At 39.7% G+C, this 13,719-nt stretch overlaps 1 protein-coding gene across 3 annotated transcripts in view; it reads right to left on the reverse strand.

The window, feature by feature from the left end:
• Positions 1 to 13,719, reverse strand: part of ELMO1 (engulfment and cell motility 1) — a 294,812-nt gene that overhangs the window by 161,836 nt on the left and 119,257 nt on the right. For all 3 annotated transcript variants that reach the window (XM_088149982.1, XM_088149983.1, XM_088149984.1), the window contains 5 exons: positions 7,688 to 7,787; positions 6,297 to 6,448; positions 2,841 to 2,919; positions 1,858 to 1,908; positions 982 to 1,104 (listed from right to left, as the gene is read on the reverse strand). In XM_088149982.1, coding sequence (XP_088006108.1) covers positions 982 to 1,104; positions 1,858 to 1,908; positions 2,841 to 2,919; positions 6,297 to 6,448; positions 7,688 to 7,787 — 505 coding nt within the window. The remainder of the gene's footprint in view (positions 1 to 981; positions 1,105 to 1,857; positions 1,909 to 2,840; positions 2,920 to 6,296; positions 6,449 to 7,687; positions 7,788 to 13,719) is intronic.

The raw sequence follows: 13,719 nt of genomic DNA on the forward strand, positions 1-13,719 counted from the left end.
GAGGAGATGAGAATGAAAGAAAATAATGGTGTCTTCTTCTTTCACTGAGCCTCTGCTACAACACAAGAAAAATCTCTAGGGTTCCCTACTGAATGAGTTTGCTCTGTATTTCATAAGACAGTTCTTCATATTGGTCAGTTAAACCTCTTTAATTCCAGCCCACATGCTCAATTAAGAATTAAAAGTCACCCATATACTCTTGTACACAACATTTATACTGTTGTGACAAATCTTGCAACTGGCAGTAACCTATTTGATGGGCTCATTGGACTTAGTCCTCAGAAGTGTCATAGAATTAGCACAGCTGTCTAACTCTGAACCACAGTAGAAGAGGTTACCCATTTTGTAGCTTCCCTCAGTCATTTGATGAATTATAAATCCTACACATGATCAGTCTGTGGGAAAGTCCAGGCTTAGAGAGATCTATAATCCACACTGAGCAAGGAAGAAAATAAGACTGCCAAGATTCTCATCATTCTTGTCAGGCACCAAAGGGATGTTTGGCACTGGAGAGTTGCTGCTGGAGCAGCAATAACTGCAGGATCTTGAGCCAGGAGTACGACTTGAGTTACTGTGTCTGGTAAATTCTGTCCCTTCAGCTGGGCTAGATGGTTCATCATCTGGGTTACCTGGCCCCTCCAGGTACAACTTTGTCCTGATACTACAATGAAGAATTGGCAACCTGATCCATGGTCAACTGAGACCTGGAACTCTTCCGCTCACCTTTCTGAATCAGTGGCCATTTGACTGTTTGTTTATGCCATCAGTCACTTGCTTACAAAATGGCTTTTTTGGATCTGAGAATCAAAGATTCTAGTGTCATCAGCTTCAATAACACTCTTTTCGATACCCTTGACAAAAGCCTCCAACGTGTAAAAGAGAAGCCACAGTTGTTAATAATTCTGCTCCAAGAATGATATGACAGCTACAGGTTCTTGAGGACTGCCCACCTCTGCAGTATTGCAAGACTGTTTTGCTAACCTGATCTTGAGGGTCCATTTTTGTCATCATTCTATCTTCCAATAAGTTAAAGGTAAGTACTTGCAGAACATAAAGCTGATGTGCCATTTCATTATTAATGGTCCTTTGAGCTCTGATAACATGCTGAAAATAAAAGCAAGAACAAAAGAATCAGGAGAGCTTCCATCTACATGTGTTCTATCAGCAAACATTATATCCAGCTTTGTGGACTGTGGAGACAAAAGGGACATTAATATTAGAGATGCAATCAGATTGGATGATGAAATTTTGATTGTTAGGCTCTACTTAGATATTTTGGAATTAATGTAATTTCACTGCACTTGTCTATGAATATAAAAGTTGTAAATCCCTCTTTGTTCTTACAAAGTAATCTGTGAAAAATGTGTACAATTAAAAAAACTGCTTTCAAGCTGAAGAACAAATCTATTCATGACAACCTTTTGTTACCGTGAAGATCAACACACTTACTATGGCATACAATTCATTAATAACCTCTCCTTTATCTGATTCTATACCATTTCCCCCCTCTTTTTATCTTTGATCCTCTTTATAGCATACACCTATTTAACTTGTGACCCACTGTATCATGCATAAATCATGCTTATTAACAGGCAAAACTCAATAAAACTCCAGTTTTGATATCTGCCTGGATAGATAATAAAAAGGGGTTGCAAAGTAACTGACAGGTAAAATGTAATATTAGTGAGTTGGAGTTGCATTAGGATAACCTCCAAGCTGTAATATTATCAGTTGTGCTGAGTAGAGAAATGTGAATACAAATGTGAATTGTAGTACTGCAAGATCAGAATATTATGTTTGTAATTGTTACAATACTAACACATAACTCAGAAAAATGAAAAAAGCGAAAGTACTTACTTGTAAAATGATTCCCCGAAGTTGTTTCTGTGCTAAAATATTTGCCATTTCCTAATTTTGAAAAACAAAATAATAACTTAGTTTGAGAACACTGTATAATCTTGTAATGCAGCATGACACATTTTAGGGAATAGAATATGTTAACTTATTGCTTGCAGGATAAAATGTTGGCAAAAACTGAAAAGACCAGTTCTATTTCCTTTGGTGATAAATGGGTTTTCCTTGTTCCCTATCCATACATCTTGTTGATTATATACTTCCATTTGGCACTGTAGCAGTACTGCCAATATTTTTATATCTTAAAAAAATAAAAACAAATACAGTATGTGAATGAGGCATAACTTCTTATTTTGCTTCTAAGGTTAAGACACGAAATAGATAACTTTCTGAGCCTTCCTCTTCCCCCCACCCTGGCAAAAAGGGAAGGCTAAATTTTTTAACAACCTTTACAAAGAAGGCAGTCCAAAGGAAAACAAACTATCCTGTATATACTTGGCAGACAAAATGTATCTGTAATACAGAGTGGAGAGTGTCAACTTCACTATAGCATACTTTCATGTAAAAAAGATCAAGCTACAATTGTCTCATACATATAGCTAACAATTTGTTTTCTTTTTCATTGATGTGATTGGATGACAGCAATTCATTCTTTACCAAAATTAGTTAGAGAAACTGAGCAACAGCATAGCAATATAATGGATACATCTGTGTTGTTTGGTACAAAGTATTCTGAATTTTGATCAGGGGTAACCATGATAAACTTTATGGAGTGACTTTGGGTAGGTCATTCACTCTGGAGGAATGGTAGTAACTTAATTCATAATTCATTACGGAAACATAATTAATAAATCACTTTTTTCTTCTTCTCTAAACTATTAAAGAAGAACTATTAAACTTGAGCAGGAAAATATATGATGAGAAAATGATGAGAAATGGGACTGTACCTAATATTTTAAAAATCACAGCAATTAAGAATAGCTTACCTGCCTCCTGTCATCAGGTGCTTTAAAGAAAAGTGCATTTATCACAGCAATGGTGTATGTTTGAATTTCTTGATCAGCCCTGCATTAGAACACAATTTTAAAACAATAAGAATAGTGTATGACATTCAATTATCAGAAATCAATGTTACTATCTTGTAGGAGATCACAAAGAAAGTAAGAATATTAAGTTGTTGGAGAGGAAGAGAAACCCTAAAACAACTTAATATAATTGTACTTTAAATGTATATATATGATTCCTTTATCATCTACAGTATATATTACTAAAACTCTCGTGTCTGTAACCTTCAACTGGGTGAAATAGTGTGTCATAGGGCAACAGTTTTTGAACCAAAGTATCTCAAATGGGCTAATTTACAGAATGCATCCAAAATCCGGGACCCACTGCTCTCGTGGGATTAAAATTTTGGAACTTTGTGGCCACTTCAGCACTGCTGTGCCACTGCGATCAGCCCAGGTCACATGGTTGTCATGGGCGTATCCCTGATCTGGAGGGAGGGAGGGAGGGAGGGAGGAAGATTTCTGACATTCCCTGCCAGCTTCCCACAAGCAAAGTCAATGGGGAAGCCGGCAGCAAGTCATAAGTCACTCCCACTCCCACTGCTTTTTTTCCCTTGGTCATTCTGTTTCTCTGTTTAGGTAAGGAAATATCTCTGAAACTATGACCCAATGGGTCACAGGTTATCTAGTAATAAATTATATGTTAGCATTACCAATATTACATAGACAGATGAATATGGTTTGGGTTGATAATTTTATGTGATCCATGGTCAAAAAAAGAAAACATATATACTTTATTTATATAAGAGTTATATATTAGTGCTTCAAGATACATATTCTTTTGTTGTCATTCCCATTAGTATATTGTATGTAAGCATTTTACATACTGTACAAGCTTTAGCATAAAACTTCACCACAACCTCCATTATAATTGAAGTTAACTTTTTAAAATAGTATTTCAATATAATATGCCTCAGAAGAATAGTACTGTCATAGAACACATCCAGTAATGTGCTGGTAAATATTTAACAACCTTTGAATAAAGATCAGGAAGCATCTGAGGGCACATGCTTCATATCCTCCCTCTGCTTACCAAATTGTACCAATCTGCCCACTGCTGGGGATGATCTATCAGTAAAGCATCTGGAACAGGAAGTGGTTTGTGATATTCATTGTACTGTCTGTCCCCAACCTGTTTGAGGCCCATCTCTTGTAACCAGGTAATGTCAATTCTAATGAGGTATTTTAGGAAATCATTATCACCAGTATGACCCAGCCAGCAATATTCTAGGTAATGAGGAAGTTGGTTTAGCTAGATAGTATCAGGTGTCATAGATTAGAATTAGAAACTCTCTTTTATAAGGTGGGGTTGGACAACTGAGGTTTTCTTTTTTAACACTGCACAACAACTTAGAGGTTTCTAATTATCAAGTTTTATGTTTATTACAAGTGGGAAGCCATGAACAGAAATCAAAAAGATTTGGATGTTTTCAAATTTTCCTCCCTAGACAATTCAAAAGCTAAAGTTTTTTTTAATTAGGACCTGTCAAGCAATGACATAAAAAGGACTAAAAGCTTTCTTTTTCCATAAATGTTCTGTCTATCCCTAGAAACAGGCATGAAAAGGTTTTATGACCCACCAGTATCATTTCATTTCATTTTTAAATTATAGCATTGTCTCTTATAGCACAGTCTCTGCATCCAGCCTCAACTATGCCACTTGCATATATAGATTACCTATCTGAGTTTCATTGTCAGAGGTTCTACAGCCATTGATACTACCATTAATGATTTTAAAAATATCTAACTTTGACATAATTTCCATTAGCTTTCTGTGATAATTCTTGGTATGAGTCAGACTTTTTTCTTTCATCCCCTTCATCCTCTCCATCTTCTTCAGTACCTATGTTTCTCAGTGTTTATTCTTGGGGCCCCTGGAGAGGGAGCAGCATAATTTTTGGTAAGCATGTTATCATATTTGGTGGCAGCAGCACCTGAACATCTGTTCTTATCAGGATTCCATTATGCTTATTGAATAAAGAGGACAAATTTTAGTATTTTAAAGCACATGATGTGAGACAATTTTGATTCCTTATAGCACATTGATAATCTGATAATCTTAATAATTTATGAGATTACCAGATGCTTCTAAAGTAGTAAAATTCTGATGCTCCCACTCTTTCCCAATAATTTTATACAAATCACTAAAATAAATTTTAAATCAAAAGGTTCAGGGACTGAATAAATAGCCCTTTGATTATATCAGATCTCTTGTTTGATAGCACTACTGGCTTTGATCTGTAAGAAAACAGTTTTAGTTCCTGTGACGGTGCCATTCCTTATATGGTTATTTCCAGGTCACAGCAGGAGAGGATGGTCTACCCCGCCTTCTTCTGCGCTCTTCTACTGATATTTGCTTAACTTTTCTCCATTCACCTCATTGGGAGCCTCCCACTTACAGATTATAAATTTCTTTTAAAATGAACTTCCCCTTCATTTTCTTCTCTGCTTTTTTCTGGGTAATAGGACTTCCAAATATTTATTTCTTAGTTCATTACTTTTAAAAATTGAGGTTGCTGTCTGAGTAGTAAGGAGGCAACGACTTGCATCAAAATCTGTGTTCAATTCCACCCATTGGGGGAAAAGGTAAAGTCATTTCTCTTGTAAGGGGCAATTTATACCTTTTCTTTCTCTCCTTCTTCTTCATCTCCCCATTCCACATTCTTATCAAACTCAGGCATTGTAAACTTAGTAAGAATACTTCTCAGCTCCTTACAGTTCAGTAAGCTGCCAATCTTTAACTGTTTGGATTGTCCGAACATGATCTGAAGCCCCAGACTCAACTTGTAACATTTATTTGACTTTGCTTCTGCTACTTGCTGTGTTTCTTTTTTGCCCATTTTGGGTCTGATAGAAGAGAGGGACTATATCATTTTTGTTCCTCATTTTTTCCCAGGGCATATTATATAGCTTCAAATTTTCTTGTGAGACCAGTTTAGAGACAAAATAATTTGCTGCAAGTCAGTTTAAATTAGAGGTAAGTGGCTTGCTGAACGCCACTTGGCTGAACATATGCATTAGGAAAAGGAATAGCTTCTCTATGCTGAATATACTTAAGAAAGTGGCATGAAGGCACCACCAGGAGAAATGTTCCAATGGGGAAAGGTGGTAACAGTTAGACTTCCCCCTGCCCCATCAGCCACCTGGTCTTCTTTCACCAGCTTCTAATTCTCTGTGTATGAAGCATTAACACTTTGTACTTTAACTGCTAATTGTTCCTTTAATGATCAAGGGAAGAGCTGCATCTTTATCAAACTTTGATCCTGGAAGAGTTTTAAGATAATTTATATGTTCTTATACTAGTTCTTATACTAGTTTCTTACTTGAAGTTATTCCCAGGCTAAAACAAGCAAGAAAACAAAATCAAAGAAAACTTACCCTTGTAGGTGTGGAATTAATTGCCCAATTGTTATCTCTTGTGCCACTTTCTGATACAGATCATGACCATTCAGCACCATTGATTCTAAAATGGCTAATGATCTTTGTAGTATAGCAATATCATTTTGGAACTTGCTCACGTAACTTGCAATCTATGAACAAATCACAATTTTTCTGTGAATCCAGAACTGAAAGTAAATCCTCCTGAACATAATATTAACACTCTGGATCCAACTGTGACAGCAGACTTCTCATGTTTATAGGAACAACCAAAGAAGACCCTTAACTTCAAGTGGGAGGCATACTGCTGTTCCTCTGCAACAGCCATCCTCACAACTCCCCAGACAGTAAACAGCCAGGCACGCTATACAGTAACTCTGCAAGAATACTCAGAGTAACACATTGTAAGATGACCATAGTAATTGCCTGTGTAGGCATCTTAGGTGTTATGAAACAGCTACTATAGTAGCCATTGAAAAGGGCACTAGGTAGGGAGACTTAGCTCACCTCCCATCATAGTCTGCTGTTCAAAGTAATTGCTTCATTTTATATAATGACTGGGTCAGTGTTGTGAAGGTAATTAAGAATGATTAATGACAGTACTTAGCTATTATCAAATTGTGGGGGAAATATGCATGTGATAAAATCTTTTGACACATTTTATGTCTGAAGTTTTAGTTGGGCACTTATGAATATAATATCTGTATCAACCCTCAGCTGATACTGAAAGCATATATTTTATACTTTCCATGGCTGCATTCCAGGATTTCACCATTTCCAGAGTTGCCAAACACATGTGGAAAAAATTTCCTTTCAATGCAGTGCAGTTCCAATATTATTCAGAACTTGTTTTATACATTTATGGAGTTCATACATTTTCATTTTATCCTCCCAAAACCTCTATGACTAACTTACAGATAGGATTTCTGCACAAGTGCATCCAACAAACTTCATGCAGTCCCTGAGCTTAAATAAAACTTGCATGCAAGCCTACAATTCTAGAAATACTAACAACCAAATTAGTTTTTAATATCTATGAACTGCAACCAAGTAGAAATCATATATTGGTTTGGTTTGGTTTGGTTTATACATCATGCTAAGCTGTAAAAGAGTCTGTTTGGTTTTGGTTTAACATGCTGCATGAACCTGGGTATTGTGGTTAATAAACCATAACATCACATGCTGTATGAACCGAACTAATTATGGTTTATACATTAAATGATGATTAAGCAAGCTACAGCTTAACACAATGTGTAAACTCAGTTATTTATCCAGTTATTTTGTACGTGACACCCATTCCTTACTTTATGTGAATGAGACCGACACAAATATAAATAAATGAGGTTGTCCCCATACCTACTCTGGATATCAGTGACAAACATAAACCTTACCTTTTTTATAAAAGCCACAGAGAAAGTATCCCAAGATACAATTCCATGATCCATCAGCTCAACAAATGCTGTCAATGTATAGGATAACATATCTCCAAAGCTGGAAGAGACATGAGCCATAGTAGTAATGGGGGAACCACATAGAGGGAAATGAGAAGCTTTGAGGGCAAGGAACAATGAAGTAAGGCTATGCGAAAAGAGTAGAAGCAGAATAAAATGAAGGCTGTACAGTAAAGAACCATCAAAATAATTCTACATGGAAGTCAACACTCTATCAACTGGGAGAAAAAGTGAAGATCTGTCTATATGCTTTAGGGAAAAAACTATACCATGCCCAGTCCTGTCCATTAAAAGACATACAGAAGGTAGAAATGAAACAAATGTTTCATTAAAACTGTTTTCCTATGTTTGGGCAACCAGCATCCAATCCTGAAATAGACCACAAGTCTGTCCCTTTCTCCACATGAATTCCATCTGCCTTCCAGCCTTATCAATAAGGCTCAAATCAAGACTAGACTTCACCATTAACTTTTAACTAGACTTTTAAAAACACTTTTAAACTATGGTTTCTTAATAAAATAGAAGCCTAATTATAGCCAGTGTGGTGAAAACTCTTAAATACACCTAATCTGGCAGAAAACAGGAAGAGTGGGAAATCATGTGAGAGAGGAAAGAGCACAAATGAACTCTCAATTATAATTAAGTGATAAACCACATTTCATTTGCAGATCTTGTCCTGCTATATTGATTTGAGCACCATCAATTATTTCTACTACAGCTAGCTAAGAGGACTACTTTGGCTCTGAGACTATTAATTATACCAGAATCCTGGTTTAAAAACATTTTATTTAGCAAGTCTAATCTAAATTTGGACCCAAGTCTGCATTAATAGAATTCTGCTATACAAATTGCTTTCTCTCCTGTAGTCCTGCTCTTTTTAAAAACTAACCAGCCACTGCCAGGCCTCTGATCAGTACACAGACCATGATAATTCGACTTACTAAAGCCAACAGGTCAAAAAGAAATCCTAAGAATCAATCAGGAAAAAGCACTGTACAAGTAGTCCTGGTCAATGAAAGAACCAGTGCAGTATCTGCATAGTAATCTACACTATGTCATTATATTAGTTATTTAGAATGCTGGAATTTCATCTGATGAGTAATTCCACTTTCTTAACAACCAAAGTTATTGTGTTTATTAACAAACATTGGAGCCTCTCAAAAAGGATCATTCAAAATGTGCAGCTTACAACTCTTGCATTTTTAAATGCAAAAATGGGCATCTCACCATAATCTCATAAGATTCCTTTTATACTCATATAAGTATCTCACCTCTATTGGTAAAAGAAAAAAAATGTAATATTGCCAATTGAGTCAAATACTGTATGTTTTGCAAATGCAAATAAAAACATACTATATATCTACAATGCATATATTACTAAGTATAAGTTCTAGGAACAGAGATTGATTATAACCCCACCGCCATTTAACTATGTAATATAAAGCACAGTTGCTACTTTTCATATGCAACAGCACAGGACGCCTTTCAAACAGTGTATTTTGAAACTTTAAGTACCTTTTACTGGACCCATATGCAATATGAAAATATGACTTAGCATCTTTGGTTTTAAGGTTTTTTCTCTCTTTACAGTGTAACATCTCCCTCTTTCCTGGTTCATGTAAATTTGTCATTAAATCAAAATTCAGCAGACCATGGTTTGGCATAAAACTACAAATGGAGAGGAAGGAACACTAATCTGAGCACAGCAACATCATGATTTGGTATTATGTGAGAGGACTGCCTTTACAGTTGGGGGGAGGGGTTGTATGTTTGTCACATATGCTCAAGTACAAAAGTTACACATAGGCTATGCCACAGATGTGAAACACTGTGAGATGCTATTTCGAATAACTCATATTTGTCACACTCTTCAGAAGTGTAGCAAGGAGACAAAGGAACAGCAAGGAAGAAGTTGCTTCACTGCAGGCCAAATACTGAATGGAATCTGTTAACATAATCATGGGGATGGCTACTTTTACAGTCATTGCTCTGGCTTCCAATTGGTTTCAGTGAACAATAAAAAGAGATAGCTTAAACCTATAAAGCTTCAGGACTATCTCCTTTGAGTAGAATTGACTTGTCTGGTCTTTTGTTCAGAAGTGGGATGTTGAGGGTTTCTGCATTGTAAGTTTTGGAGGTGGGCTAGGGACAGAAGATATTTTTCTGTTGTGGCTCTGTCCCTTTGAAATAGCCTTCCCCAAGAGCTTTGATGGCAGCCACACTGTTGGTATTTAGGAAGGCAGTTAAGACAGAGCCATTTCATAGAGCTTTTAATTTGTAAGGATTGTTGCTGTGGAGTGTGGGCACTGGGTTAGGCTGGTGGCTTTTTAATCTGTTTTTATGTGTTATTGATATTGCAAATTGTAAACCCCCAGGAGTCTTCTTGCATTTGGGCAGTATAAAAAATTTGTAAGTAAGTATGTAAGTAAGTAAACCAGTTTCAGAAAGATTGGACCAATTCTTAGGAGCGGCAACCAAGATTGCCAGCTATTATATGTCCACTCACAAAACCTATTCTAGTATTATACTTCATGTCAAATTGCATATTTGAAGTCTAGCAGGCCATTCTTATGGAAAACTCTGGAAGACAACCCCAAAGAAAACGTAGGATAGACATGATCTCCAAATATGTTTTTCTGGATCAAGGCTATGGCAGCAGAGGACAGATGAATGTAATCGCCACAGTTTGAAACTGTTTCCCAATATTACTTTTAGTTCTCTTATGTCTCAAGTATAGTTTGGCGATGGCTTGGACTACATAAATAAGAACATTTCATTTTTCCCTCACTAGATGTCATTGTAGTACTAGAAAAATTTCTGAGGGCCAGTGAAGAAAAAAAACATTGTAAATACTGAGGCAAAGAATTATCCAAAGCCACGTTTCAGAGAAGACTAAATTATTGGTGAACCAATCTTGTGGAACTTCAGGCATAAACTCTGTAAAACACAGTAGGATTTGCTTTTGATGACATATGCATAGGACGTGGTGCTGCTAGACACAGAGAGGTAGGCTGAGGGGCAGGATGCTGCTGTTGGAAGCTGCTATTGGCTGCTTCTGGTGGAAGCAGATTCTGGCCGACACTGCTCCTGGACACTTTCTGCTTTGGCTGGAGGCTTTTGCTGCTGGATGCCTTTGCTATTGCTGGAATCTTTCCGATACCATCTATTCTTTTTTGTGGGATGTTGGGCTTGGGAGGTGTGAGTGGTGGCCAAGCAGGGGAGGTGATGACAGTAGGGCTGGGAGGCTACTGTGGACCCCCTTTCCCTATGGAGGACACTTTTGCCTGCCCTCTGGGTAGCCGTGAGAAGGGAAGGAAGGAAGCAAGAAGGAAGGAAGGAAGGAAGGAAAAAATAACATGGCTCCATCTGTGTGTTGAGCGCCTTTGTGAATTTGACTGACTCCTTCTTCTGGGTGAGAGCCAGAGGAGAAACTGGTGGTAATTGAATGATGGGAGACCTCTATCAGCTGGTGGGAGCAGCAGGGGAAGGAGCCTGAGTGTGTGTGTGTGTATGTGTATGGATGTGTTGTAGTCTGTGTGTGTACTGTAGTGTGTGGAGAGCTGGCAGCTGGGTACCCTGGGTGCTGAGAGCTGGTGAAGCTAAAGTGCCTTGGGGTGCCCGGCTTCCTCTCCCAGGGAAGGCTGGAGAGGACAATGGGAGGTTCCCAGTCCTTGGTTGTGGGGGGATTGGTTCTTGAGATGGGGCTGCCATTGGTGGGGTGGAGGCGGGCCAAAGGATCATGGTGATGATGGGCATGGGGAGATAGGGAGCAGGCTGTTTTTGGGAACTGTTCTCTCATACCAGTTTTGTGTTCCAGCTCCTTGGTTTCAACCTCAGTACCGTCAGCAGACCTTCAGTGGCCCTGACCCCCAGCTGCTGCCACTGAATGCCAGGTTGGTCTGTAATAAGGCCTCCTTCATTCATGATTTGATAACTGATGAGAGGGCCGACCTGGCATGTAATATCAAGACCTGGCTGGGTCCAGAAGGGGGGACTGCCCTTTCAGAAATATTCCCAGCTGGGTTTCGAGTGCAGCATCAGCTGAGACTCCAGGGTAAGGGTGGGCATGTAGCGATTGTCATCTGGGAATCTCTTAAGACTTTCAGGGGCCTGTACCACAGGTCACCAGATGTGAGACCCTGTTCATTAAGTTGGGCTCTAGAGAACAGTTGGGATTGTTGCTGCTGTACTAGCCTCCCTGCTGCATAGCAACTTCGCTGCCTGAGCTCCTTGACTCCATTTCTGGGTTGGCAGTGGAGTTACAGAGACTTATGGTTCTGGGGGACTTGAATCTGCCTGCCCTAGGAATGAGGTCTGAGGTGGCTTGGGAGTTCATGGCCACCATGACAGCCATGGGCCTGACCCAGGTCATCCAGAGCCCAATATGGGATAGTGGTCACACTCTGGAGCTGGTGTTCCTGTCGGAGCAGTGGCTATATGAATTGGGGGAGCTCTTGGTGTCTCCCTTGTTATGGTCAGATCATGCCCGGATTTCCATGAGATTCTCTACTGCCACTATCCACTGCATGGAGGCTGGACCCATTAGATTGGTCCAGCCCCAGAGACCAATGGACCCAGATGGGTTTCAGAGGGAGCTGAGAGTTGTTCCTGTTGGTCTGCTGCACGGTCCATCCAAAGCTTTGGTTGCCGCTTGGAATAAGGAGGGGGCTGAGGCCTTGGATTGGATTGCAGCCATGCGACTTCTTCCCTCTTGGGGATCCCGTCACTCCCCATAGTTCATGGAGGAGTTGAGGGACATGAAACGAGAGGAGACACATCTAGAGCGTCACTGGCGCTCAATGAAGGATGAAACACAGGTTAGAGCCCCTATTAAGGCTTACCTTGTGGCAAGAAGGGCAGCAAAGTACCAGTACTTCTCTGCCCTTATTGCATCCAGAGTTTACCACCCTGCAGCCCTGTTTCAGGTGACATGAACCCTATTGGGCAAAGGAGGCTCGGGGAACCTCTTACAGGGGTGGGGAATCTCTTACAGGGGCATGAGGAAGAATTTGCTCGGCATCTTTTGGACAAAGTCATTCGGATTCATTCCCAATTAGGATGCCAGCCTTGTGGCAGCTTCAGATGAGATGCCTGGGGAGAGTCTTGCCTGGTTATCTGGGAATGGTTGGAGCCTGTTGGACCTGAAGAAGTGGATAGGGTCCTTAGGACTGTGAGCTCAGCTACCTGCTCTTTAGATACATGCCCCTCCTAGCTTGTTAAAGCAGTCTAGGGGATGTCATGTGAGTAGGTGAATTCTTCTATGAGTGAGGGGGTTGTTCCTTTACCTCTTAAAGAGGACTTGGTTCGCCCTCTTCTTAAGAAGCCATTGCTGGACCCCGCCATTTCATGCAATATTTCACCTCCCCTTTTTGGGGAAGGTGGTTGAGAACGTGGTTGTGGATCCTTTACAGTCAGGATTCAGGCCCAAATATGGGACGGAAACGGCATTGATCATGCTTTTGGATGATCTCCGGCGTGGGCGGGATGGGGGTTGTGCATCCATCCTTGTCCTACTTGACCTTTCGACAGCCTTCAATACCATCAATTAAGGTATCCTTCTGGATCAGTTCAGAGGATTGGGGGCGGGCAGAACTATGTTCTGCTGGTTTGCCTCCTTTCTTTAGGATCAATTTCACTCGGTGATGATTGGGGAGGAGAGGTCCCACCCTCAATCTCTACTATGTGGGGTGCCACAGGGTCCGGTGCCCTCTCTTCTCCTCTTTAAGATTTACATGAGGCCACTGGGTTTGCTCATCCATCACCATGGGGTGAAGTATCATCAGAATGATGATGATACCCAATTATATATCTCTGGCAAATTAAATGATACTGCGAATGTCTTATTCCAGTGCCTGGAGCTGTGAGGGTCTGGATGGAGGACAACAGGCTTCAGCTGAACCTTGGCAAGACTGAGTGGCTCTGGGTTTTGGGGCCTACTGGTTTTAAGACTATGCCATCTTTGATTCTGGATG

This window comes from Python bivittatus, unplaced genomic scaffold (assembly GCF_059951505.1).
Source record: "Python bivittatus isolate LINGU-HERP-01145 unplaced genomic scaffold, Pbiv_v1 ctg000610_np1212, whole genome shotgun sequence".
NCBI lineage: Eukaryota > Metazoa > Chordata > Lepidosauria > Squamata > Pythonidae > Python > Python bivittatus.